Raw genomic sequence first — 26,934 nt, 5'->3', positions numbered from 1 at the left:
TAAAGAGGGTCAGTCAAGGGCCTGTGGACACTAACCTTTGGCTGGATAGCCTGGAGTGAGGGGATCTCCTGCCCCGTTGAGATTTAACACATTTCCACGCTGAACCCCCTGTCCAGGAAGATTCCAGCCGTCTGGGTAAGGTTTGACCCCAGGTGCACAATAATCTGCAGGATCAGAGTAAAGGATAATTCCTTTTGCTCCTGCCAACATGGCATTTTTAACCTGCAGAAAAATCAACTGTTAAGAAGCAAAATGGTCTTGCATCCCCTTGAGTTTCTGGGGTAGCATTAATGGGATTGAGATGAGCATGACTCCAAGGGTTACTGTATCTCTATGTATCAGAGGCAGTGGTAGGATTCAGCCGGTTTGGGCTGGTTCGGGCCGGTTCGGGTGAACCGCTTATTAAATTGCTGGCTGGCCTCTCCCCTCCCTGTCCCTTCCAGGAGTCCCCATGTGCTCTGTCTTTGCTCCCAAGAGGCTGCAGGGAGGCCTACTAGGCCCAAAACAGGGAACGGGGGGGGGGGGCGGCATGCCCCTCCCCCAAGGCCCGTTTTTGCTCCCAGAGGGATGCAGAAGGCCGAGTGCTGCCTGTCACACCCCACCATGGCCATGCCCACCCAGCCAGTCATTAGGGCAGAGAACCAGTTGTTAAATTATTTGAATCCCACCATTGATCAGAGGCCTTCCCATATTTACTCTAACAAAATAGCTGATGCCCTCATGGTCACGTGTCTGGACTACTACAGTGCACTCTACATAGGGCTGCCTTTGAAAACCACACGGAAGCGTCAATTAATCCAGAATGTAGCAACCCAGCTGCTGTTGGTGAATATTTGCCAGGACTCCCTCAATCAGAATTGGGGGTGGGTGGGTAATTATCCTAGATTCAGAGCTTCCTCTTGGGAAGGCCTTTGAACAAATCCATTTTGTATCCTAATTGTGCCCATTCCTCTAATCTGGATTACTGCAACGCACTCAACAGGACCACAAATGGCCTACTTGTAGTGTAAGAGGAAATCAAGAAGAGGAGATCAAGAAGAGGAGAGATGAAATATAGTTGGGCTCTTAGGCCAGAGCAGGGTCTCTCTCTCTCTCTCTCTCTCTCTCTCTCTCTCTCTCTCTCTCTCTCTCTCTCTCTCTTTCTCTCCCTCCTGCCCTTCTTTCCCTCTCACTTTCCCTCGCTTTCCCTCTCCAGCTCTCCCTCCCTCTTCCTTTCTCCTTCCCTCCTTCCCTGTCTCTCCCTCTCCCTTTCTCCCTCCCTCCCTCTCCCTCCCTCCCTCTCCCTCCCTCTTCCTGTCCTTCTCTCCCACCCTGTCTCCCTCCCTTCCTCTGTCCCTCCCTCTTCTTCTCTCCTTCTCCCTCCCTCCCTCCCACCCTGTCTCTCCCTTCCTCCCTCTCTCTCCCCCTCCCTCTTCCTGTCCTTCTCTCCCACCCTGTCTCCCTCCCTTCCTCTGCCCCCCCTTTCCTTCTCTCCTTCTCCCTCCCTCCCTCCGTCTTTCCCTCTCCCTTCCTCCCTCTCTCTCTCCCTCCCTCTTCCTGTCCTTCTCTCCCACCCTTTCTCCCTCCCTTCCTCTGTCCCTCCCTCTTCTTCTCTCCTCCCTCCCTCCCTCTCCTTCTCCCTTTCCCTCTCTTTTCCTCCCTCTCTCTCCCTCTCTGTGTTTGTGTGCATATGTAGCAGGAAAACCTGATAGTCAGGGAAGCTGACAAGAAGTCCACAAATAAGAAATCAAGGTTAGGTTGGGTGGATTCATAATGGGAGCCCAATTATCAATTGGTAATCAAAACAGCATTATTCTGGATGACGTGCTAAACCAAGGTCCCTAGAACAATTTGCCTCTAGTAACCTTAACATAAACGTTTGGCTCCCACAGTTTGTAAAACACCAACTGGACTCTCACCAAACATTCCACCACAAAGGACTGAATTGTATTTGAGGCTTCTACCACACAAGTTTTCAAAAATTCCACATCCAATTAATGAACCGTTACTTTTTTAAAAAAATAATATGTGCAGCAGAGATGGGTTTCAGCAGGTTCTGACCAGTTCTGGGGAACCGGTAGCGGAAATTTTGAGTAGTTCGGAGAACCGGTAGTAAAAATTCTGACTGGCCCCGCCCCCATCTATTCTCTGCCTCCCAAGTCCCAGCTGATCGGGAGGAAATGGGGATTTTGCAGTAACCTTCCCCTGGATTGGGGAGGGAATGAAGATTTTACAGTATCCTTCCCCTGCCACGCCCATCAAGCCACGCCCACCAAGGCATGCCACATCCACCAAGCCACACCCACAGAACCGGTAATAAAAAAATTTGAAACCTACCACTGATATGCAGTATTTAAACAAAGCCCTAACAAAGACATTAAAAATATTTCTTTTGGTAGCATTGATTGCCACCGAGAAACCATAAAGACAGCAGGTCTGAAAGAATGAAAATAAAGATGTTGATAACTCACTTTGTTTCCTCTGAATATTTTTCCATATCGGGCAATAAGAATCTTTCCTGTACAGTTTATTCCCATTTCTCTCTCTAACTTGAAAAAATCTTCCGTGCGTCCATAGTTGACATAAACCAGATCGGCCTTTTCAGGATGGAAACAAAAACAGCATTTTTTTTTTTTTTGGTCTGGTACTGTTAATTTTGTTTCATTTCCTACTGCACATGCAATCAGTTTCACTGATGCAGAGAACTGTTTCCTGAACGTCTATGCTCGGGATCAACAACATGATGCCTAAATCTGCAAACATCCCCATAAACCCACATTTGATTCCTCCTTCAGGCCTCCCATCTCGTTTTTTTAAAAAGTTGAAATGGTTTATTGAAAGTTAGCAATATCGCAAAGCAGAAAAGCTTTATTTACAGTAAATTGAAGCTGCCCAGATAGACGTACTTAGAAAGTAACAACAGAGTGTTGAGTGTTGACATCATATGATGATGTCAGGCCTGGAAGCCATCTTTTTCGTTGGGCCTTCAGGCCTGCCACATTTATTACGGTGGGAAACTGGGAGGGGGGATTGCATGGAGCCAGGGTGATACATAGTCATAATAACATTCTTTTCTCTGAGAGTCAAGGACATCTTGCCCTGCACCTGGATGGCTGGAACTGGGAGGCATCTCCAGTTGGGACAGTGCTTTGATTGGACCATGTGATGGACATGTGGGTGCTGGGCAGGGACTTGAACTTTTCTTTGGGTGGGGAAGCTTTCAGATCAGGGGTGGGTTCTACTTACCTTTACTACCAGTTCGCAACGGGAGCGTGCGTGCACGCTCTTCTGCACTTGTGCAGATCGTCAATTATCATGTCCGGGCGGGTGGGTGGAGCCTCCCACCGCTTTTACTACCAGTTCTATAGAACCGGACAGAACCGGAAGCAACCAGAAGCAACTGGAAGCAGATTCAGGTTTTCCCAGATGTGCCAGTATGACATCTCTAATGAAATGGAACTTTGAGGAAACTCAAGCTTTGGAGTTTTCTTTCATTGGGGGTGTTACTTGGAACCCTGACATTAACCCAAATCTTATCTTCATTAACCCCAGATGATTTCAATGACCCTCAGAGTGTTAATGACTGTCTGGCTGCAAATACGATAAATCCTTTCCATTCCCCACCAGTTAGTTAGAACTGAAGAAGTTTCTTAGATGAGAACTGAAATGTCTTCAAGAAAAGTCAAGAAAGTCCAGTTGCCATTTTTGAAAGCCAGCATCACATCTCAAGATACAGTGGTACCTTGATACTCATTGTTAATTGGTTCCGGGAGACACGATTAGTACCAAAAACAATGAGTATGAAACAATTTTTTCCCATAAGGAATAATGTAGTGAGTCACAAGGCAGCTGACAACGACAAGTTCTAGCTTGTACATCAAATACTAAACAAATAATGAGTACCAGGACAAAATTTTCACTTCAAACTGCGTTGAGTACCAAGTTCAATGAGTTTCAAAGCAGTGGAATGCCAAGGTACCACTGTAATAGATTTCACACAAGTCAAATTGTTCAGGTCCTTACCTGTGGCTCACCCTGTGCTGAAAAAGCATTATACGGTGGTAGCACTCCAGAAATATTTGCATAACCTTCGGGAGGGGGTTCAAACAACGATGAGTTGAAAATCTACTCAGAAAAAAAAAAAGACAGAAGTTTCATCGAAAACTGAAATGACAGCCTGGTTAGGTTGTAGACTTGGCAGGCTCCTAACATTACAATTCTTTTGAAGGTTTCCGTTTTGATTTTCAAATTTCACTTAGAAATGGACATCTGATCCGAAGTGTTGAAATCAGAAGGCACATCTGCAATTCAGATTTACTTTCCAAGTGGTTATAACTGCCATATAAAAATTTAGGGAGCTCCGTTTTCTATAGAGTGCTATAGAGCACTGCACACCAGAACAACTAGACACAAGAAAAGTTTTTTCCCCGAATGCCATCACTCTGCTAAACAAATAATTCCCTCAACACTGTCAAACTATTCACTAAGTCTGCATTACTATTAATCTTCTCATCATTCCCACCACCCATCTCCTCCCACTTATGACTATATGACTGTAACCTTGTTGCTGGTATCCTTGCGATTTATATTGACTGTTTCCTAATATGATTTGATTACTTATTTGTACCCTATGACTATCATTAAGTGTTGTACCTTATGATTCTTGACAAATGTATCTTTTCTTTTATGTACACTGAGAGCTTATGCACCAAAGACAAATTCCTTGTGTGTCCAATCACACTTGGCCAATAAAGAATTCTATTCTATTCTATTCTATTCTATTCTATTCTATTCTATTCTATTCTATTCTATTCTATTCTATTCTATTCTATTCTATTCGCTGCAGAGGGTTGCAGGAGGCCGTCCCAGCTGAAAACGGAACTCTGGAGTCCATTTTTGCTGGCAGAGCATTCGGTCCACCACAGGCGCCCCCCGACCCGAGTGACATCAAGCTGGCCACTCCCGCTCTGGCCACGCCCATCCCGGGTCCCTGAGGTCAAAACACAACCCTGATGCAGCCCTCAATGAAATCGAGTTTGACAGCCCTGTTCTAGAGGAATCTTAGGTTTTGCTGTGGCTTGCCTCCACGCAGTCTTCCACCCAGTTTTTCCCCTGGGGGCTTCTCCCCCACAGAAGAAGAAACATCTTGCTTTCCGTACCTCTTTTCCACCATTGTCGGTAATGGAGATATAGTTGGGAGAGCTTTGATTTGGGTAAGAAAGGAGGACGTCATAGTGAACCAGTTCTGCTGTGTCCAAGCCAAAGGTCTTCCACTGGCTCTGGATTTGCTTGGCCAACCGAAGGTTCTGCTCTGTTCCGGCCACATGTGGGAAGCTGGTGAAGGAGCTAGAAAAAGCACAGCTCCTCAGGATGGAAGCACAGCTGAGCCCAGAAACGGGGCTACTGTTTTGGTTTTTAAAAAAAAATCTATTTAGCATATAGCATCTACAGAAGTATATATTGTTATATATTATAATTATGAGCCACGGTGGCTCAGTGGTTAGAGTGCAGTACTGCAGGCTACTTCTGCTGACTGCCGGCTGACTGCAATTCGGCTGTTCGAGCATCACTCAGGTTGATTCAGCCTTCCATCCTTCTGAGGTGGGTAAAATGAGGACTCAGATTGTTGGGGGCAATATGCTGACTCTGTAAACCGTTTAGAGAGAGCAGTAAAGCACTGTGAAGCAGTATATAAGTCTAAGTGCTATTGCGAAGGAAGGGAGGCAGGGAGGGAAGGAGGGAGGGAAGGATGGTGGAAGGGGAAGAAAGGACGGAGGGAGGGAGGAAGAGAGGAAGGAAGGAAGGAAGGAAGGAAGGAAGGAAGGAAGGAAGGAAGGAAGGAAGGAAGGAAGGAAGATTAGACTATATCATTGCAAGCTAACTCTGCCCACTGCCAGAAGTTCGATCCTGACCAGCTCAAGGTTGACTCAGTCTTCCATCCTTCTGAGGTGTGTAAAATGAGACCCAGATTGTTGGGGGCAATACGCTGTCTCTGTAAACCACTTAGAGAGGGCTGCAAAGCACTGTAAAGTGGTATATCAGTTTAAGTGATATTGATATATTGATAATATATAATTAATTATAAACAGTGAGTGTGTGTGTGTGTGTGTATTTTTCCTCGAGCCAGGTTTTTCCTACGTAACCAAGGTTTTTCTGCAGCCCTAGCTCAGTAGAATCACATCCACTCGATTCTGGGCTTTTTTCCTTTCTGGCAGCCAGCAAGTTCTTGCTGCTAGGTGAGAGACTAGGGCTGCAGAAAAACCTTGGTTATGTAGGAAAAACCTGGCTAGAGGAAAAACACACATAAATCCTATGAAGAAGTAAGAAAATAGATATTGTACCTTTACAGGGAGGATATATGAGATGTGGGTGTGGCTTACTGATGAAGGCTAACGAGCCAGAAATAGATCTATATAAGTCTCTCACCTAGCAGGAAGAACTTGCTGGCTGCCAGAAAGGAAAAAAGCCCAGAATTGAGTGGATGTGATTCTATTGAGCTACGGCTGTGTTCTACCCCATTTTATGAACTTTCTTAACACAGATGTTTATATGTGCGTGTGTGTATGCATGTGTGTGTGTGTACATACATATACATTCACATACACACACAAGTAGTCATCAACTTACAACTATTATATATGTATATGTTTGTGTATATGTATGTATGTATGCATGCATGTATATGTATGTGTGTGTGTGTATTCACACACACAGAAACAGACAGACAGACATATAGTTACATAGATAGACAGATATGGCAAAGTATTTGTGTGTGTGTGTGTGTGTGTGTGTGTGTGTGTGTGTGTGTGTGTGATCAGCCCAATCCAGATGTCAGGTTTCGATGTCATCTCAAATAAAATAAATTGCATTTCCAAATGAATAGTCTTTGACAAAATCTTTCATTTTATTAAGCATGACAATCTGTCCCCGATTGTGGCGTAGCCAACACTGATTTCCTGACCCCAAACCTTCCCTTTCCATTTCCCAATTCTCTGCATCTCATTGGCCATCTTCCAAATCACTCTCCCCATATCTACTATTTCAGCTCCCAGGAATGTCCCCCCTCCCATCTCATCTCCTAGGGGATATTATCTTCAGGGAAAATAAGTAGATGAGAAGTCAAGCATCCTCTTGCCAGCTGCCCCCTCTTCTCCTTCTTATGTCAGCACTAGAGTAAATGCAGGTTGAAGTGCTGACACCAGATTGTTTTCCAAAGCCTACAGAATTAAAAAAAAAAAACAAAACACAGCAATCGGCGGTCAAAACAGCAGACTTACTGTAGAAAATCCTGGATATTTTCTGCCTTCATTTCCGAAAACAGCTGTTTTCTTACACTTAGAAAAACCTCGTTGGTGCCATGTGGGTCGATTAAGAATTTCACCAACCAACCTGCAGGGTCAATAAGATAAGCAGATAAGATGATAAGATAAGATAAGATAAGAGATAAGATAAGATAAGATGATAAGATAAGATAAGATAAGATAAGATAAGATAAGATAAGATAAGATAAGATAAGATAAGATAAACTTTATTGCCATTGTTTTACTGTGAGCACATCAGTAGTGGGTTTCAAATTTTTTTACTACCGGTTCTGTGGGTGTGGCTTGGTGGGTGTGACATGGCTTGGTGGGCATGGCTTGGTGGGCATGGCAGGGGAAGGATACTGTAAAATCTCCATTCCCTCCCCAATCCAGGGGAAGGTTACTGTAAAATCCCCATTTCCTCCCGATCAGCTGGGATTCGGGAGGCAGAGAATAGATGGGGGGGCGGGGCCAGTCAGAATTTTTTCTACCAGTTCTCCAAACTACTCAAAATTTCTGCTACTGGTTCTCCAGAACTGGTCCGAACCTGCTAAAACCCATCTCTGATGGAGGCTCATCATCTGAGATGGGGCGTGGTCTTAACTTTCCGCAGTGCCCGATGGAAGTCAAGTACGAATAGAACTGTCCAAAATCAAGGGCTTGCCCCTTGACCATTCAGTAACAGGCTAAGATGCAGAAATCAGCAGGAGAAAATTCAATAGGAAAATAAGCAAAAACGTCCCTCTTATAACCCAAAATCAAGCATGTCAGCTAAAAGAGACATGTGGACAGGACATATGTCCTGCATGCAATCAACCAATCAACCTGTCAGACTTCGATGCTATCTCAAAATAAATGAATTTCCAAACTGCCAATCTTTAAGGAAATCTTTTCTTTAATTGAGCACAGCTACCGGATCATGACTCGATGCGGACAAGACTGACCTTTTGCCCCCCAATCCCTCCCTTTCCGATCCCCAAATATCTGCTTCTCATTGGCTATCTTCCAAGTCATTCTTCAGACTCCTTGTCTCGTCATTTCCCAGGAATGTCTCCCCGCCCCCCGTCATTTCCACGACAACCGGACATCAAAGAGATTCAGCAGGCAAAAGTTCAGAGCTTATCTCTCTCTCTCTGCTCTCTATGCCAGCGAAACGCTGACACAACCTTTTGTTATAGAATTAAAAATTAAAACTTTAAATAAATAAATCAGAACAGGACCTAGTAGTGCATATAGTGAGTTCATAGATGAGCAGCCGAATTTAGAGACAGTACAACAGCGGAATTTACCTACATTCAAAGAAACTGTATCATATTGAGCCCATAGTAACAGCTGTACTAGGTACGAGGGATGTATGTACGAGGGATGCAGTGGCTCAGTGGCTAAGATGCTGAGCTTGTCGATCAAAAGGTCGGCAGTTCAGCAGTTCGAATCCCTAGTGCCGCGTAACAGGGTGAGCTCCCGTGACTTGTCCCAGCTTCTGCCAATCTAGCAGTTCGAAAGCATGTGAAAAATGCAAGTAGAAAAATAGGGACCACCTTTGGTGGGAAGGTAACAGCGTTCCGTGCGCCCTTTGGCGTTGAGTCATGCCGGCCACATGACCACGGAGACGTCTTCGGACAGCGCTGGCTCTTCGGGTTTGAAACAGAGATGAGCACCGCCCCCTAGAGTCGGAAACGACTAGCGCATATGTGCGAGGGTTACCTTTACCTTTAACAGCTGCACATAAAATAAATCAGAATTTCCCAGATATTATAGCAGGTGGGGAGTTATAAAATGAGTTTGTGAATGTTTCCAGAGGATATAATATAACAGGATATGAGCTGTGGTTTCAATAGTCCCTTGTACACAGGGGCACAATCTCAGCTCATCTGGGACTTTTTGTGTCAGCCCCACAGGACTGCTGTGGGGAGAGCCTTACAGCATGCTAGAGTTAGTGCTCTCCAAAATTTAGAGAGAGGTGGTGCAGTTCTTGGTAATCCTGCAAAAAGCTGTGACTTTAGGCTAAAATCAGAAAATATTTGCTGTCTAGGAGCGGTAAGAGGGATATTTGATGCCTGGAGCATCAATGTAGAATGAGATGGGATGGGATGGGATTAGTGGTGGGTTACTACTGGTTTGCCTGGGTTCGGGCAAACATGTAGCAGTGGCAGCAGTAGCGGGAGGTCCGCCCACCCACCCAGACATCACGGATGCTCTGCATACATAGAAGGTTCTGGGCATGTGCAGAAGCGCAGCGCGCGAGCTCTCACAGTTCCGAACTGGTAGCAAAGGTAAGTGAAAACCACTACTGGGGGGGATGGGATGTAGTAGAATGAAGAGAAGAGTAGAGTAGAGTAGAGTAGAGTAGTGTACAGTAGAGTAGAGTAGAGTAGAGTAGAGTAGAGAAGAAAAGAGAAGAGAAGAGAAGAGAAGAGAAGAGAAGAGAAGAGAAGAGAAGAGAAGAGAAGAGAACAGAACAGAACAGAACAGAACAGAACAGAACAGAACAGAACAGAACAGAACAGAACAGAACAAAATTCTTTATTGGCCAAGTGTGATTGAACACACAAGGAATTTGTCTCCAGTATAGGAGCACACAATATATTTCCAAACAACAGAGAAAATAGTAGTAATAATAAATATCATCAAACATCTTAATACTATCCTTCTGTTGATGCAGCCTAGGAGTGTGTATGCAGTCTCTTCCAGAATAGAGTAGAGTAGGGTAGGGTAGGGTAGGGTAGGGTAAGGTAGGATAGGGTAGGGTAGGGTAGGGTAGAGTAGAGTAGAGTAGAGTAGAGTAGAGTAGAGTAGAGTAGAGTAGAGTAGAGTAGAGTAGAGTAGAGTAGAGTAGAATTCTTTATTGGCCAAGTGTGACTGGACACACACAAGGAATTTGTCTCCAATGCATAAGCTCTCAGGTATACATGCAAGCAACAAGTTGATGTGATGATCATATTCACAAAATACAATCATCATAAATCATAAGATACAGCACTCAGCGACAGTCGTAATATTAGTATGTTCCTTTAACAGAGAATTTGGGGAAAAGCCACTTTGTTCTAGTGGTTGGCATCAGGCTAGAAAGAGAGTGAATTCTAGTCCCACCTTAACCATGAAAGCCAGGTGGGTGACTTTGCACCTATCACCAGGAGATAGTGAGTTCTAGTCCTACCATAGGCATGAAAGCTGGCTTTGACCCAGTCTCTCTCTCTCTCTCTCTCTCTCTCTCTCTCAGCCAACCCACCTCCCAGGGTTGTTGTTGTGGAGAAAATAGGAGGAGGAAGGAGTATTAGGTATGTTCCATGCCTTGGGTTATTTCCAATGGTGGGCTGCTGCCAGTTCGGACCAGTTCAGGCAAACCGGTAGTTTCAACAATCAGCTGGCCCCGCCTACCTGCACCCACCCTATCCTGTCCTATATTTCCTTCTTTCTGGCTCAGCTGATTCACGCAGCACAGCTGATTTCTGCGCCTCTACTGTTCTACTTACCGGGCCTGCCTTAAAAGGTAAGCAACTGAGCTTCAAATTGCTATATTTTGAACGCATGCTTACAAGTGTATTAGGTGCGAGCGCGCACAAAGCCAGCACTCACAAAACTGGTTGTTAAACCGTTTGCAGCCCACCACTGGTTATTTGTCACAACAATAAGGACAGGATACAAACAAATAAACAAATTTTACGAGAAGAATCCTCCATTCCTCTAACCGCAATAAAACACCTTATGCCACCAGACTTCAAATTTTGGGCTTAGACAAGTTAGAACTACACCGACTTCAGCCTGACCTAAGCATAGTACATAAAATTATCTGCCACAATGTCCTTCCTGTCAATGACTACTTCAGCTTCAACCACGACAATACACAAACAAATAATAGATACATACTCAAGGTAAACTGCTCCAAACTCGATTGCAGAAAATACGACTTCAGCAACAGAGTGGTCAATGCCTGGAATGCACTACCTGACTCTGTAGTTTCTTCCCCAAACCCCCAAAACTTTAACCTTACACTGTCTACTGTTGACCTCACCCCATTCCTAAGAGGTCTGTAAGGGGCGTGCATAAGAGCACCAGCGTGCCTTCCGTCCCTGTCCTAATATTCCTTTTTACTTACTCTTTTCATGTATTCAAATTATGTTTATACTTTTCCCTGTTATCTTATATATGCTGGACAAATAAACTTATGATTATGAAAAAAAATAACACGCAAATGCAAACTGCATTGCATTTCTATCATCAGGATGGCAACAGATCTTTTTCCATTTCTGTCCTGTCAAGACTGCAAAAGATATTATTCCACTCACGTGCCTACCTGGGCAAAATTGCATCAAAGAAATAATTGCATAGCTGCTCCTTTGTTTTGCTACTGGAGTCTAGCCAGGGCGAAGTGAGTAACAGCATTGTAGGGCAGTTTTTTTTTTAATGAAGGAGTAAAGTTTCTCTTGATTAGATTGCAACATCTGGAGAATTTATTAGTTGGGGGAAGAAGGACAAGGAAGTGGCACCTCGAAGAATTATTGCAGGAGGGAAAGGAAACCGGTTAAGACTTAATCTTGACGTTTGTTTTGGCTTATTTCGGTCAGCGAGTTCAGGGGGGATTAAAAAGGGCAACGAAAGTTTACACTGGCAGGAAAGAACACCCTTTGCAAACTCGTTGGAGAAACTGCATTGTTTACTCTTTGCCCATCTCAGCTCTAACTCAAGCAGATTATTTGTTGACAGCTTTTTCTCTTTCTCTCCTTTTCTTGTTTATACAGCAAGGAAGCGATAGGGATCTGCAAAAAAAAAGCCCTACTTTACGTCAAGAAGATTGTTGCTGACCCCTTTAAATGGGGCTGGGAAAATCCCTGCCGGAATCTTTTTGAGAAAAAGGATCAAACCTTTAATATAGCTAATCCTCGATTTATGGCTGTTTGCTTAGTGACTTAGTTCAAAATTATATGGACCTCCTCCGGGATACTTACAACCTGTTTCTGCAGTTCTGACGGTTGCCCTCCCCCATGGTCATGTGACCACATTTATGGCTTTTTGAAGTTACCCACAGTCATGTGATGGCATTTTGCTTCCAGTTTTCAGAAAAACCGCCCCATAGTGAACCCTTGGTTCATTTAACGACTGTGGTGTTTGCTTAACAACCACAGCATTTGCTTAATAACCATCACACAGAAAGGTCATAACATTGGGTCAATCTTGTGGGTTGACTTACAAATGCGACAGGCCGGTAAAATTACAGTCATATGTCAATACTTTAAGTATTAAGTTTGCCTCATGTTTTACCGTTAGAAAATGATATTCAACATGGCCTCAGAAACAAGACCAATTTCTTTTTTTATTATTATTATTTAAGAATAAAACATCTGAACTACTTTGGTCAATAATAACTGCGCTATTAGAAATAATTCCAGTGGTCCCATTACGAGGAGACTTAAAACCTCGCTAAAAGAGGAAAGAGTAGGATCAAATGTTCCTGAGGCAGTGAGTTCCACCTTGCAGACTAGTGTTTTCAAAATTGGCAACTTTAAGCTGTCTGGACTTCAATTCCCAGAATGCAGTCTGGGCGTGGCTTGGTGGGCGTGGCAGGGAAAGGATACTGCAAAATCTCCATTCCCACCCCACTCCTGGAGGAAGGATATTGCAAAATCTCCATTCCCACCCCACTCCTGGGGGAAAGATATTGCAAAATCCGCATTTCCTCTCTACTCCTGGGGTAAGGATATTGCAAAATCTCCATTCCCACCCCACTCCTGGGGGAAGGATATTGCAAAATCCCCATTCCCTCCCCACTCCTGGGGAAAGGATATTGCAATATCTCCATTCCCACCCCACTCCTGGGGGAAGGATATTGCAAAATCTCCATTCCCACCCCACTCTGGGGCCAGCTAGAGGTGGTATTTGCCGGTTCGCCAAACTGTTCAAAATTTCCACTACCGGTTCTCCAGAACCTGTCAGAACCTGCTGAATTTCACCCCTAAATCAGACCAACATATTTTAGCTGTGCAAAATATGCCTGATTTGGTTAGTTTATTATTCAGCATATCATAGGAACACCCAACACGATATTGAAAATGGAACTGACGATGTTGATAATTTGTGCACAGAAGGAAAAAACAACAAGTGGTTCCATCCAGCTTTGATTCCATCATTATGACTGCCAATTTGATTTTTTTTACCGTAACCTGCAGAACAAGCCCTTCAGAAAATGCCAGTCAGGCATCATTTGTCTTCAGTGAAGAGGTTGTAAAAAAATGGTTTCAAAAGCCTCTGACGATCCCAGCTGAGTAGCCTGAGTTTTTTTTCTTTTAAAAGCCTTTGACGATCCCAGCTGAGCCGCACAATCATCAGAGGCTTTTTTTTTTACTTTTAAAAGCATTTTTTTGACCGAAGAGATTGTAGAAAAAATGTTTTTAAAAGTAAAATAAAAGCCTCTGATGATTGTGCAGCTCAGCTGGGCATGGGAGGGGGGCGGGCAGGTATTTTTGCTACCAGTTCTCCGAACCACCTGCCTCCATCGCTACCGGATCTGGCGATCCGGTCCAAACCGGGAGCATTTCACCCCTGGAATGGAGATTTTACAGTATTCTTCCCCTAGAGTGGGGTGGGAATGGAGATTTTACAGTAACCTTCCCCTGCCACGCCCACCAAGCCACGCCCACCAAGCCATACCATTCCCAAGCCACGCCCACAGAACCGATAGTAAAAAAATTTGAAACCCACCACTGATGTGCAGTAAAAATATGGCAATAAAGTTATCTTATCTTATCTTATCTTATCTTATCTTATCTTATCTTATCTTATCTTATCTTATCTTATCTTATATCTTATCTTATCTTATCTTATCTTATCTTCTTATCTTATCTATATCTTTTCAGATAAATGGTTGTCCACTCTCGTCTTAAAAACCTCCAGTGATGAAGCACCCACAACTTGTTCCACTGAATAATTGTTCTAACAGTCCAGAAATTTCTCCTTAGTTCTAAGTTGCTTCTCTCCTTGATTAGCTTCCATCCATTGCTTCGTGCCCTGCCTTCAGGTGCTTTGGAGAATAGGTTGACCCCCTCTTCCTTGTTGAACCCCTCAAATATTGGAACACTGCTTTCATGTCACCTTCCTAGTCCTTCTTTTCGTTACAGTAGATATACCCAGTTCCTTCAGTTGTGTTCCTTCAGAAATTGAGCGTGACCAACTGGACCTCAACTCCTCACCATCTCACCAATCACATGCTCTAGGAGACTGGTGGTCCGTGGGCCACTGGTGCTCTGTGAGAAAATTTGGGTGGTCCGCAGAAAAATTATTTGCATTTTTTATATTGCACTAAATACTGTTAATCTTTATTAAAAAATTCATATTAGTGGTCCAAGGGATTTAAAATGATGAATTTAGTAGTCCCTGAGGTCCGAAAGGTTGGTGGCCCCTGCTCTAGGATGCAGTTTCTCAAACTTGGCAACTTTCAAATCTTGCGACAGAATCTAGTAAGGAGCTGGACACCCAGGAAGGATGGGGTGCACGCCAGAGGAGTAAAAGGCAGCTCAGTTTGGATATGACGTTTGAGAGGCAAAACGTCCCAGCCAGCTCCTGACAAGCAAAGTCAATGGGGGAAGCTGGATTCACTTAACAACTAGTGATTCACTTAACAACCATGTCAAAAAAGGTTGTAAAAATCACATGTGACTCACTTAGCAACAGAAATTCTGGTCTCAGTTACCATCATATTTGTTGGAAGAAATATCCATCTGGTCCAGTTCCAAGCCGGGAGAAAAGCACTGGCGACAAAATGTAGGCTGGAGGCTGATTGGAAAGAGGGTCCATTTATTGACGAAGCAGGACCACATGGGTTTGAGATCCTGGGTAGAAGACCACATGGAGTTGAGAGTGAGGGGTATTTATACCTGCTCTTGGGGTTTGAACTTGAGTTTCCTGTTCCTATGCCAGAACATGTATTCTATTGACTGTTGTAGAGGTCATAGCTGGTTCTGTAGGTTGTCTGAGCCACGCTGGGTTGAAGTTTGATCTGCTGATGCAATGAAGGGGCTTGTTGGGCAATTCCTATTGTGGCTGAGGGCTAGCCCTACCTTTGTTCAGACATTTCTGCAGGGAATTTGCTTATGAATAGAGCTAGCTATCTCTTTATCTCTTAAGTGCTGACATCTGCTGAGAGCTATTAAGAAAAGCGGGGGCTGCTTTCCAAGAGTATGTTTCTCCATTTCTCATCCAGGGAAATATAATATTCTGCCTTTTTAATATTTCTCAAAATATTTCATTCTTCTAAGAGAGGGGCGGGTGCTAACTTTCTACATAAGTTTGTTGGTCATAAATTTGTCCTGCAAAAAGGGGATATGAGAAAAACCCCTAACAGTTACATGGATAGCTCATCAGATACACACAGTATTAGGACATCCTCAGGGATGGGTTCTAAATTTTTTTTACTACCGGTTCTGTGGGTGTGGCTTATTTTGTGGGCATGGCTTGATGGTCATGTGACAGTGGGCGTGGCTTGATGGTCATGTGACTGGGTGGGCGTGGCCAACTCAATGTCACTCATGTCAAGGGGTGCCTCCCCTGGCCCCTCCCCTCCCAGCTATTCCTTGTCACACCCAGCTTCAACGTATCTATAGTTCTGTAAAAATGTTGTTTACCTTTTTTCAACTTTATTATCTACATACTATAGATTGATTGATTGATTGATTGATTGATTGATTGATTGATTTAATTTCTATACCGCCCTTCTCCCGAAGGACTCAGGGCGGTGAACAGATTAAGATTTCATATACATATAATATATATATATATATATATATATATCTTTTTTCTTTTTTCATAGGCTTTTATGTGCATATTCTCTCTAGCCAGGTTTTACCTATGTAAACTTAGTTGTTCTTCAGCCCTAGGTTCTGTGAAATCTCATTCACAAGTTCTTGGGCCCTTTTTCTGCTGACAAACTGCAACTCTGTGTTGCTTTCTCCCAGCTTTCTGGGAGACCCAGATAGCTATTTCTACCTCTTAAGGCGTCATCAGTGGGCCACACCCACTTCCCAATTATCCTCCCTGTAAAGGCATAATGTATCTTTTTTCTTTTTTTTTCTTTTCCCAGAAAGCAACACAGAGTTGCAGTTTGTCAGCAGAAAAAGGGCCCAAGAACTTGTGAATGAGATTTCACAGAACCTAGGGCTGAAGAACAACTAAGTTTACATAGGTAAAACCTGGCTAGAGAGAATATGCATATATATATATACACATATATATATTGCACTTTCATGGACCACGGAAAGGAGGAAATGGCTCACATGCTTTGCCCAAGAGTGTGATAGGCAACAGGCTTTTAAGGAGCTGCCAGAAAGAAAGGGGGAGGGCAAATCCTGCTACTTGCGTCCTCCCACCCCAATTTGTACAGCATCTGCAGTCCCCAAACTCCTTGGGACAGCCGTTCTACAGCACTACTATATGAATGAACAGAGAGTTACACAAAACCTTGAAAAAGAGCCAGAGCAATTTAAATTGTGCCTGGAAAGAAAAATAAAAAAATAAGGATGATTGATTCAGAGAACTGGCATAACAGGATGTCTCTGTCCCACTTGCTAAAGGAATAAAAGTTGCCATCTTTTATTGCCTCACTTACACAGTGTGCAAGCATTCTTTGTGCTCTGAAATTCATTGTTATTTTGGGTGCCCCAGAAGGGTTACATAACATTCAGCCTAAGCAAAGCTTGTAAGTCCCTGCTACATTTTTCCACATCCCACCCCGTCCCCCCACATGGGTGGGTGGGTGAGAAGGAGGAGGAAAGGAATCGTGGAGTTCATCAAGGTTATCATGCCCTCAACAGGAGCAAGTATAGGAAATTTTTAAATTTGATTACGTTCCCTTTTGGAAGGATTAACAGGCTTTGCAAACCCTGGCTTGTTTGGGTTGACGGCAGCTGGGAAAGAAAAATGGGAAATCAGAATAAAAACCGAACGTTCTGCTTGGATTGAAAAGTTAGTTTGTTATCGTTCTAGGAAGAAATTCAGATTAATTACACTGAAACATTTTGGTCATGAGGGAAAGGCATACATTTTTTTTAAAAAAAAACAACCCAACAACAACAGCTCTTTCTCTGAGTTTTTCTTCACGGTAACCAACTCTTAAAAAGAACATTCCGGCGCAAAATCTCGGAACCAAGCCACGGGTGTGGATTACAAGAAGCCATCCAGATTTGAGTTAAGTTAAGAGCGGATCATCAGATAAAAAACCATTAGCCTTACATGACAGGAAACTGGGAGAACTGAAACAATGAAGAGATCTTGTTACATATTGTTCAACAAGTTTGCCCAGAATTTATCATATGGAACTCATTGATGCCATAATTTCATGAAGGGGAAGAGGAAGAAGTTCTGGGCGGGAAGGGGGCAGGGAAATAGCTGTAAAATTCCTGAGTTGTGCGGATTTGCATTTGAAGACTATGTAATATCTGCCAGAAGTTGAAGCAAGACTCAGAATCTGTTCAAGATGCCTGGCCTGAGCTTTAGGGAAAGTGCGCAAGCGAGCATATGCAAAGGGCCTCTGAGCTTATAGACTTCCTTCTTAAAACTTGGAGGCTCAAATTGTGCTGCCATCCTGCCTTGTAAGGACACTTAATGGCTGTGGGAGATAACAGAATCACAGAAGTGGGAAGGGACCTTAGAGGTCATTTAGTCCAACCCCCTGCTCAAGCAGGAGACCCCCCCTACACTATTTAGTTGTCCAATTTAATTGTTTGTCCAATTTCTTCTTCAAATCCTTCAGCATCAACTCTGGTGATGGACGATTCTGGGGAATAAATTAGGCTGAAGAAAAGCAACCTAGTTCTTCTGGTAGAGTGGGGACTTTGAACCTAAAACATATGATGAACGGTTGCAGGAACTGAGCATGGCTAGTCTAGTGAAGAGAAGGACCAGGGGAGACATCAGAGCAGTCTTCCAATATTTGAGGGGCTGCCACAGAGAGGAAGGGGGTCAAGCTATTCCTCAAAGCACCTTTGGCCAGACAAGGAATAAAGGATGGAAACTGATCAAGGAAGATATTCAATCTAAAAAATAAGGAGAAATTTTCTGACAGTGAGAGCAATCCACCAATGGAACAGAAGTTGCCTTCGGAAGTTGTGGGAGCTTCATCACTGGAAGATTTCAAGAACAGACTGGACTGCATAGAAATGGTGTAAGGTCTCCTGCGGGGGGTTGGACTAGATGACCTACAAGATCCCTTCCAACTCTGTCAATCTGTAGCATCTGTAGGTTACATACCCGCTGACATACTTCAAAGCAGAAAAGAGATGAGCGTTTTTGTTACTAAAGATGCTACTGGTTAAGATGCATTAGGCTTTGGTTTAAAACACACACACTCTTATTTCTTCTTAGCCAGTTTGTGAGTTTTCCTAGTGTCAATACTACTACCGTGGCATGAGAAATACAGAATATACTGTTAACACTAAATAGAGACATAGGAGCAAAATATGGTATTATCCCTAGGATTGTTTATTTATTTATTTATTAGTCCAATTTATATGCCGCCCTTCTCCGTAGACTCAGGGCGGCTTACAATGCATTATAGCAATAGCCTGCATACTTTTTTGTATATACCTGCTTAGTAGGGCTTTCGCCCCCCCCCCCCCAAAGTGGTGTTGTTCTATACAAAGTTGGCTTATTGCCCCCACAATCCGGGTCCTCAATTTACCTACCTCGAAAGGATGGAAGGCTGAGTCAACCTTCGTATTCAACTGGAATACGTATAATCCCAGATCTTCGCACTTTCCGACGTGCCCTGAAGACCTTTCTGTTTCAACAAGCAGGGCTAGCATAAACATCTAAATTCTATGCCAAAGTCTTAGCAGATACACCGAATTGACTCAATTTATTATTTACTGTTTATTAAATATATATAACAGTTAGAGCTTGCTAGGTGTTAGAAAGGAAAAAAGCCCAGAACCGAGTAGATGTGATTCTACTGAGCTGGAGCTACAAAAAAACCTTGGCTATGTAGGGAAAACCTGGCTAGAAGAAAAACATATATATATATATATATATATATATATATATATATATATGTATGTATGTATGTATGTATGTATGTATGTATGTATGTATGTATGTATATGAAATCTTAATCTGTTCACAGCCCTGAGTCCTTTGGGAGAAGGGCGGTATAGAAATTCAATAAATAAATAAATAAATAAATAAATAAATAAATAAATAAATAAATAAATAAATAAATAAATAAATAAATAAACCTTGAGCCTGGTGAGATTCCAACTTGCACTAATTGCAGGCAGCTGGCAACTAAGTGCTAGCACTTAACAGCACTTTAGTCCGCTGCACCACCGAGACTCTTTTGGTGGGTAATGTGGTGGTGGCGGTGGGGGGGGAGGGTTAGACTAGATGACCTAAAAGGTCCCTTCCAACTCTCGTTACAGAATTTCAAATCTGTAAAAACCTGGGTTTCTGCAAGAAATACCAACGCACGCACCCCCCCCTCCCCATCACCCCCGATCCTATTCTTTTCCACCAAGCTGGACAGCCCGTTGAGGGGGTCAGCCGGGCAAAGGGCCGGTGGAAATCCACGCTAGGTAGGGCGACGCCTCCACGCCGAAGCCAGAGCTCCTTATACGGTGCGCGGAGCGTCCGGGATCGCTCCGATCCAAGACCCTGCGCTCCCGCCGGTCCTCGCCACCCCGCGTCCCCAAAGCGTCGGTGGAAGCAAAAGCCCCGCGCTTACCCGCTAAGAACCCCAGCAGGAACAGCGCCACGAGCGCCGCGATGCCCAGCCAGCTGCAAAGCGCCACTTTCCACCTGCCCATCTTTCGCTTCCCCAGGCCAAGGACGGCTGGCGCGGGACGAGGGACGGGAAAAGTTCCCGTCCCGGCTGGGAAGCCCCCACCCATCTCTCCGCCCACTGGCAATCTTCTTTCCCCCGCGCACACTCCGAAAGCCGGCTGGGACGTTGAACTGGGATTGCGGGTGGGGCGGAGTGGGGGGGAAAAGAGTCCCACTCGGGACATAGGTCACCTACTTCCAGCAGCTCCCTCTAAAACAGGCATAGTACACGGCATAACACAACACACTGCGCCCCCCACCCTCTATGAATAAAGTGCCGGGAAGCTGGAAAGGAAGAAATACCACGCGGTAAAGCAAAATGACAGGAGAGTTGGAAAGGGAGCCTTGGAGGTCTTCTAGTCTAACTCCCTGCTCGGGCAGGAAAGCCTAGGCCATTTCAGACAAATGGCTGTCCGGATCTCCTCTTCTTCTTCTTCTTCTTCTTCTTCTTCTTCTTCTTCTTCTTCTTCTTCTTCTTCTTCTTCTTCTTCTTCTTCTTCTTCTTCTTCTTCTTCTTCTTCTTCTTCTTCTTCCTCCTCCTCCTCCTCCTCCTCCTCCTCCTCCTCCTCCTCCTCCTTCTTCTTCTTCTTCTTCTTCTTCTTCCTCTTCTTCTTCTTTTTAATTTGATTTATATGCCGCCCTTCTCCGGAGACTCAGGGCGGCTTACAATGTGCTCAGCAATAGCCTTCATCCTTTTGTATATTTTTATACAAAGTCAGCTTATTGCCCCCACAAACTGGGTCCTCAATTTACCTACCTTAGAAAGGATGGAAGGCTGAGTCAACCTTGAGCCTTGGCGAGATTCGAACCCTGCAGTAATTGCAGGCAGCTGGTCTTAATAACCAGCTTAATAACAGGGTGCCTTAAACCCCTGTACTACCAAGGCTCTCAAGATATTTTTTTAATATCTTTATTAAATATTTACAGTCAAATTAACACACAATAATGATTGGAAAGCAATATAAGAAGTGAAATATAGAAACACATAAACACAAGACTAAAACGAAACAACAAACATGACTAACCGAGAGTTAAGCTCACTCTCCAATTAAGATCTCTCTTCTTGAAAACGTCCCACTGTTGGGAGTTTCCACAACTTCTGAATCTGGAGGCAAGCCGTCCCACTGCTGAATTTGTTCTCACTGTCTTTGGTCTATGACTGTAATAAATCGAATTGATTGATTGTTCTCGCGGTCAGGCAATTTCTCCTTTAGTTCTCGGTTGCTTCTCTCCTTGATTTGTTTCAGTCCATTGCTTCTTGTCCTGCCGTTCAGGTGCTTTGGAGAATAGGTTTGACTCCCTCTTCTTTATGGCAACCCCCTAAATATTGGAATGCTGCTATCATGTCAAGATTGCGTTCATTCCACATCCTGAACTCTTTGAAGTTCATCCTGGACTCTTTGAACCAAAACCCCATTTTAGTTTTGCCTGGTGGTGAATCACAACTCAGGAAGCACCGTGACCGAGAACTAAGTTTAACACTCATCAGAATTTTATTTTATTTTATTTTATTTTATTTTATTTTATTTTATTTTATTTTATTTTATTTTATTTTATTTTATTTTATTTTATTTTATTTTATTGCAGGTAAACATGTGCAACTGATTCCTACACAGAGCCGGTGGCTTTTTCCTGGAGGTCAAGGCTTACCTGTCGGAAAAGATGGACTTTGGAAAGAGCTGCCTTACCTGTGTTGCAATTCACTAATGAACCAGTAGAGGCAGCAAAACTAGTTCTCTGTAACCTTTTTGCTATAGTACCTAGGGCCTGGTGGCTCAGCAGACTGATAGCATTGTGATTAACACCAGCTGTCTGCAATTACTGTAAGTTCAAACCTCACCAGGCTCAAGGTTGACTCAGCCTTCCATCCTTTCTAAGGTAGGTAAATTGAGGACCCGGTTTGTGGGGGCAATAAACTGACTTTATATAAATATACAAAAGTATGAAGGCTATTGCTTAATGCATTGTAAGCCACCCTGAGTCTCCGGAAAAGGACGGCATATAAATCAAATAATAATTAAAAAAAACGACCCTCTAGAACAGGGGTCTCCAACCAGAGATGGGTTTCAGCAGGTTCTGACCCGTTCTGGAGAACCGGTCGCGGAAATTTTGAGTAGGTCGGAGAACCAGTAGTAAAAATTCTGACTGGCCCCGCCCCCATCTATTCTCTGCCTCCCAAGTCCCAGCTGATTGGGAGGAAATGGGGATTTTGCAGTAACCTTCCCCCGGAGTGGGGTGGGAATGGAGATTTTACAGTATCCTTCCCCTACCAAACCCACCAAGCCATGTCCACCAAGCCATGCCATGCCCATAGAACCGGTAGTAAAAAAATTTTTTAAACCCACCACTGTCTCCAACCTTGGCAACTTTAAGACTTGTGGACTTCAACTCCCAGAGTTCCTCAGTCAGTGGAATTCTGGGAGTTGAAGTCCACATGTCTTAAAGTTGCCAAGGTTGGAGACCCTTGCTCTAGATAGATACCCCCAAAACTCTGGATTCCAAGAATTTAAAAAAAAAAAACCCACACACAACAACAACTGCTCACTCCACCTCGTGAGTTCACTTTTCCACAGAGAAGGAACAATGAACCTTGCTCTATGGACCTTGTACATATTCTCCCTGCCATTCCAAAACATCCAGAAACATTATGCTTAACTAGAAGTTCATTGGTTTGTTTTACAAGGCTGTTTACCATTACAGTTAGTGCCCTATCTCCTTGATTAGATTATTGGTTAGCAATCTAATGAGGGCCAGTTAATATTTCATTAAGGAAAAACTCATTCTTGATTCCTGATGAGTTGTGCGTTTGGATGAGATTGAAATATCCTTATCTGAGTAGTCACATACCTAACCTTGGACACCTCATCTTTCAGATCTATTGACCCGTCTGGAAAAAGGACATGTCTGTATATATATTCATTTATTAATCTCGTTATCCAGCAACTCTTAAATTCTTTAATAAGAATTGTTCAATTTCTGTAATTTTAAAATTGCTTTACTATTTAAAATAGAAATTTTGTTACATTTTTATTGTATTGTAAGCTGCCCAAAGTCACTTTGGATAAGAATAGAAGGGAAGGGAAGGGAAGGGAAGGGAAGAGATGTTGCAGACAACATCTAACATGTGTGAATTCTGTCTTTCTTTTTTCCCAGCTGATGTTTTTCCCAACAGCTGAAGAACCAGCTCTCTTCTCAGCCTGAAGCAATAAGGTGATTCAAGGCCAGGCAGAATTGAAGGGTGAGGCAGTTTGTTCGTACAGCCTGATAAGAGTAGCCCAAATGTAAATTTCTGGGCCTTGTTTGTCTTTTTGCCAATTGCCGGAGTCTGTTCTGATGTAGGCTTCACAAAAGCACGAAGTAGACTCCTTGTCCCCTCATTTTTATTAAGCTAATGTGAATTCCTCTCATTCACATCCAGCAAACTCCCGGCAAACAGTCTTTCAAGGGTGAATTTACAACCACAGACCTTATCAGGCTTGGAGAGCTGCCAGGCTGATATCTTCCAAACACAATGCTGTACAAGAAAATATTTGCAAGGAGTCTCTGAGAGTCACGAACAGATCTTCACACTAATGAACTGAACTAATTGTCTCCTGCAAACTCCACTCCCCTTTCTCTCCTCTTTATTCCCTATGGGAGGGGCCATTCACCATCCACTTGTGCCTTTACTCCCGAGTCGGCCCTTGTTCCTTAGTTGTTCCCTTCTCCTGGCAGCTCTGCGCATGTGCACATCGGGAACAGGCTTCACCTGTTCATCAGCCCCACTTATCTCCGACTCCGAAGGTAGCTGATAACTGTTGGATGGCCCTGGCCCCATCTCTGCCTCTGATGCAGAGCACTCATCAGAGCCTTCCCCAGATTCCAGGACTGGCCCATGTTCCTCCTCAACTTCCTCACTGTCTGAGTCTGCCACCAGCTCCGCTGGCTGCTGGGGAGGCCACAACAACTCTGCCCACACCCTGGTCGGCAAAATGAGGACCCAGATTGTTGGGGGCCATATGCAAATAATGCTACTACATTGTAAACCACCCAGAGAGTTCTGGAAAGTGTTTTGGGGCAGTATATAAACCTAAATGCTATTTACTCATATGAAGAGAGCATTGCTTTCTTGCTCTGGCCCCAACTGAGATAGTAAGTCAAGGTCTATCTCTATAGGCATTGATTGAATTCATGCAAGGGTCACCTTGTATTTAATTGATACATTATAGAACAGGTCCCCTCTGTGGTTGGGTTAGGAAAAAAAATCCAGATGGCAGCCGTGATCATGCAATTGAAGTCCCACTCCTTTTTTTGCATGCATTGTGCATGCAACTTATGCAACCATAAGCACGAGTCAAAAAGAGGGCTGTGAAAATATCTACAGACCCTTCACATCCTGGACATAAACTGTTTCAACTGCTACCCTCAAAACAACGCTATAGAGCACTGGCACACCAGAACAACTAGACACAAGGACAGTTTTCCCCAAATGCCATCACTCTGCTAAACCACTAATTCCTACAACACTGTCAAATAATTTACTAAGACTGTATTACTATTATTCTTCTCTTCCTTACTAGTAACTATCTCTTTCCACTTATGACTATAACCATGTTGCTTGTATCTTTCAATTATATTGTTTTTACTTGTTTCCTAGTACGATTTGATAGCTTATTAGTAAACCTGACTATCACTAAGTGTTGTATCTTTTTATTCTTGATGAATGTATTTTATTCTCCTTATGTACACTGAGAGCATATGCACCTAAGACAAATTCCTTGTGTGTCCAATCACACTTGGCCAATAAAGAATTCTATCTATCTACCTATCTATCTATCTATCTACCTACCTATCTATCTATCTATCTATCTATCTATCTATCTATCTATCTATCTATCTATCTACCTACCTACCTACCTACCTACCTACCTACCTACCTACCTACCTACCTACCTACCATGGGATGTTACATGTTCAATGCATTAAAAAAAGATAATGGAGCTTCAACCCCATAGACACTCTCATTCCACCATATGTCAATTAAATCCAGGAAGACTCCAGCATGGTACAAAATAAAGCGATGAAAAATAAAATAATATAGGGTTTTAATTGGGTGTTAAAGGGGAGTTATTATGTTTGTTATTGAACTCTGTATTTTGTTTCCTGGTTGTATTTTACTTATATGGATCTTTTAGCCAGAATATACTAATGTCCTTTAATATTTCATCCACTAGAAGACAACATATACCAAGTTAATCATGATCTCACAAAACTGCATCCAGTTTTGGTCACCACCACACTATAAAAAAGACGTTGAGACTCTAGAAAAAGTGCAGAGGAGAGCAACCAGGATGATTAGGGGACTGGAGGCTAAAACATACGAAGAACGGTTGCAGGAACTGGGCATGGCTAGTCTAGTGAAGAGAAGGACCAGGGGAGACATAATAACAGTGTTCCAGTATTTGAGGGGCTGCCACAGAGAAGAAGGGGTCAAGCTATTTTCCAAAGCACCTGAAGACTGGTGTAGAATCTCCTGCTTGGGCAGTGGGTTGGACTACATGACCTATAAGGTCCCCTTCAACTCTGTTAATGTAATCTAATTTAATCCAATTGAAGTAGCGTTGATCGGAGAACTATTCAATCATAGTGTCTTAGCAAATCATGGTGTTTCTTTGAGAGTCCCAGCTGCAGCTGTCACAGTGAAAGCCGCAACGAAGATCTGCTTCTTGACTTCTTCCCAGGCTTTCTCTTGGTCTTCTTTGTGGTCAATGTCAAACAGGGCATCATAGATCCCAGGGAAGGACACTCCAGCGTACTTGTTGTGACTGTTCGGAGCGAAGACGATGTGTCTAGAAAAAGGTAGTAAGGTCAGTTGGCCACTGGAATCACGTTATTTAGAACTGAAGTTCTCGAGGCTTGAAACAAATCATCATCCTCTAACCTTACTGCCTTCAAAAACATTAAGAAGAACTTCACTGAATCAGCCCTGGTCTACATTCAATGTCACATTATCAACAATCGGATGCATTCTGGAAGCCAACAGGATTAGATTGGTAGGCGAAAGATCTCTTTTGAAGAAGATCTTAAGATTTGGTTTTAAGAAGCAGTTGAAAGATTAGGAGACCTTAAATCCTCTCCTCCATTGTCTCATCTCCGTATTGTTAGGGTTCTGATGGATGCCCTAATTAAATCATGAGCCTCGAGCCAAGCTTCAAAAGAAATCCAGTTATTTATTAGGAGCTTCATGTCAGCATGTTCCCAAGTGAAGCCAGCTCTAACCCCACGTAACTTACACCCCAATCATGACCCTGTTTCCCCCAGGGTGTGTCATCAATCGCATTCGCCAACTGAGCAATTTTGTGGGTTGTAGAGACTACTCCCCTCTGGCCGCTGTGGGTAACTCTGGGAGACAACCTTGAGAGAGATAAATCTGGAATGTGCATCTGTCCTTGGCTGCCATGCTGTTTCATCGGTTTCCCATCTCCCCTTGCCTATGGCAACTCGAGAGCAGGCCAGGGATGCTTTGCGAGTTGACACATATCTTAACTGACCATCTTTATACCTGATAGCATGACCTCCATGGTTTATTTAGACTTCATTACCTTTCCGGCAAATATCTGGAAGTTTTTTCCAAACAAACCCATCATGACATGATGGACAAGGCAATTTATTGTTAAAAACTTTCACCTGGGAGACCAGTGGGCTGTTTTAAGCAATTGGTTGGTCACTATGAGAACACATTATGAACTAGATGGGCCAGAAGTCTAGTCCAAAAGGTGACTGCTTATGTTCTTATAATATATGTGTCAACTTGCAAAGCTTTCAAGTTGCCATGAGCAGGAGAGAGGGAGAACTGATAGCTGATTGATTTCCC

The 26,934-nt window shown here is 43.4% G+C and overlaps 2 protein-coding genes across 5 annotated transcripts in view; both read right to left on the bottom strand.

The window, feature by feature from the left end:
- NAALAD2 (N-acetylated alpha-linked acidic dipeptidase 2) overlaps positions 1-20,178 on the bottom strand; it is a 56,326-nt gene extending 36,148 nt beyond the window's left edge. The window contains exons 1-7 of one of the 4 annotated variants that reach the window (XM_087894584.1): positions 19,984-20,122; positions 18,950-19,044; positions 7,257-7,368; positions 5,139-5,325; positions 4,003-4,104; positions 2,451-2,576; positions 36-222 (exon numbers count right to left, since the gene is read on the bottom strand). In XM_087894584.1, coding sequence (XP_087750710.1) covers positions 36-222; positions 2,451-2,576; positions 4,003-4,104; positions 5,139-5,325; positions 7,257-7,288 — 634 coding nt within the window. In that variant the 5' untranslated portion in view covers positions 7,289-7,368; positions 18,950-19,044; positions 19,984-20,122. Of the gene's footprint in view, positions 1-35; positions 223-2,450; positions 2,577-4,002; positions 4,105-5,138; positions 5,326-7,256; positions 7,369-18,949; positions 19,045-19,983 lie in introns of all 4 variants that reach the window. The other 3 variants (XM_034408284.2, XM_087894583.1, XM_034408351.2) reach the window with 3 other exon arrangements.
- Positions 20,179-23,444: 3,266 nt separating this feature from the next.
- Positions 23,445-26,934, bottom strand: part of LOC117660097 (Putative N-acetylated-alpha-linked acidic dipeptidase) — a 42,371-nt gene continuing 38,881 nt past the window's right edge. Inside the window, exon 19 of the mRNA XM_060686203.2 lies at positions 23,445-25,909. Coding sequence (XP_060542186.2) covers positions 25,720-25,909 — 190 coding nt within the window. The 3' untranslated portion in view covers positions 23,445-25,719. The remainder of the gene's footprint in view (positions 25,910-26,934) is intronic.

The sequence above is a fragment of the Pantherophis guttatus genome, chromosome 5, assembly GCF_059756535.1.
Source record: "Pantherophis guttatus breed Tessera chromosome 5, ASM5975653v1, whole genome shotgun sequence".
Taxonomy (NCBI): domain Eukaryota; kingdom Metazoa; phylum Chordata; class Lepidosauria; order Squamata; family Colubridae; genus Pantherophis; species Pantherophis guttatus.
Note: the sequence above shows the minus strand (reverse complement) of the source record. Positions and strands in the feature narration are given on the sequence as shown.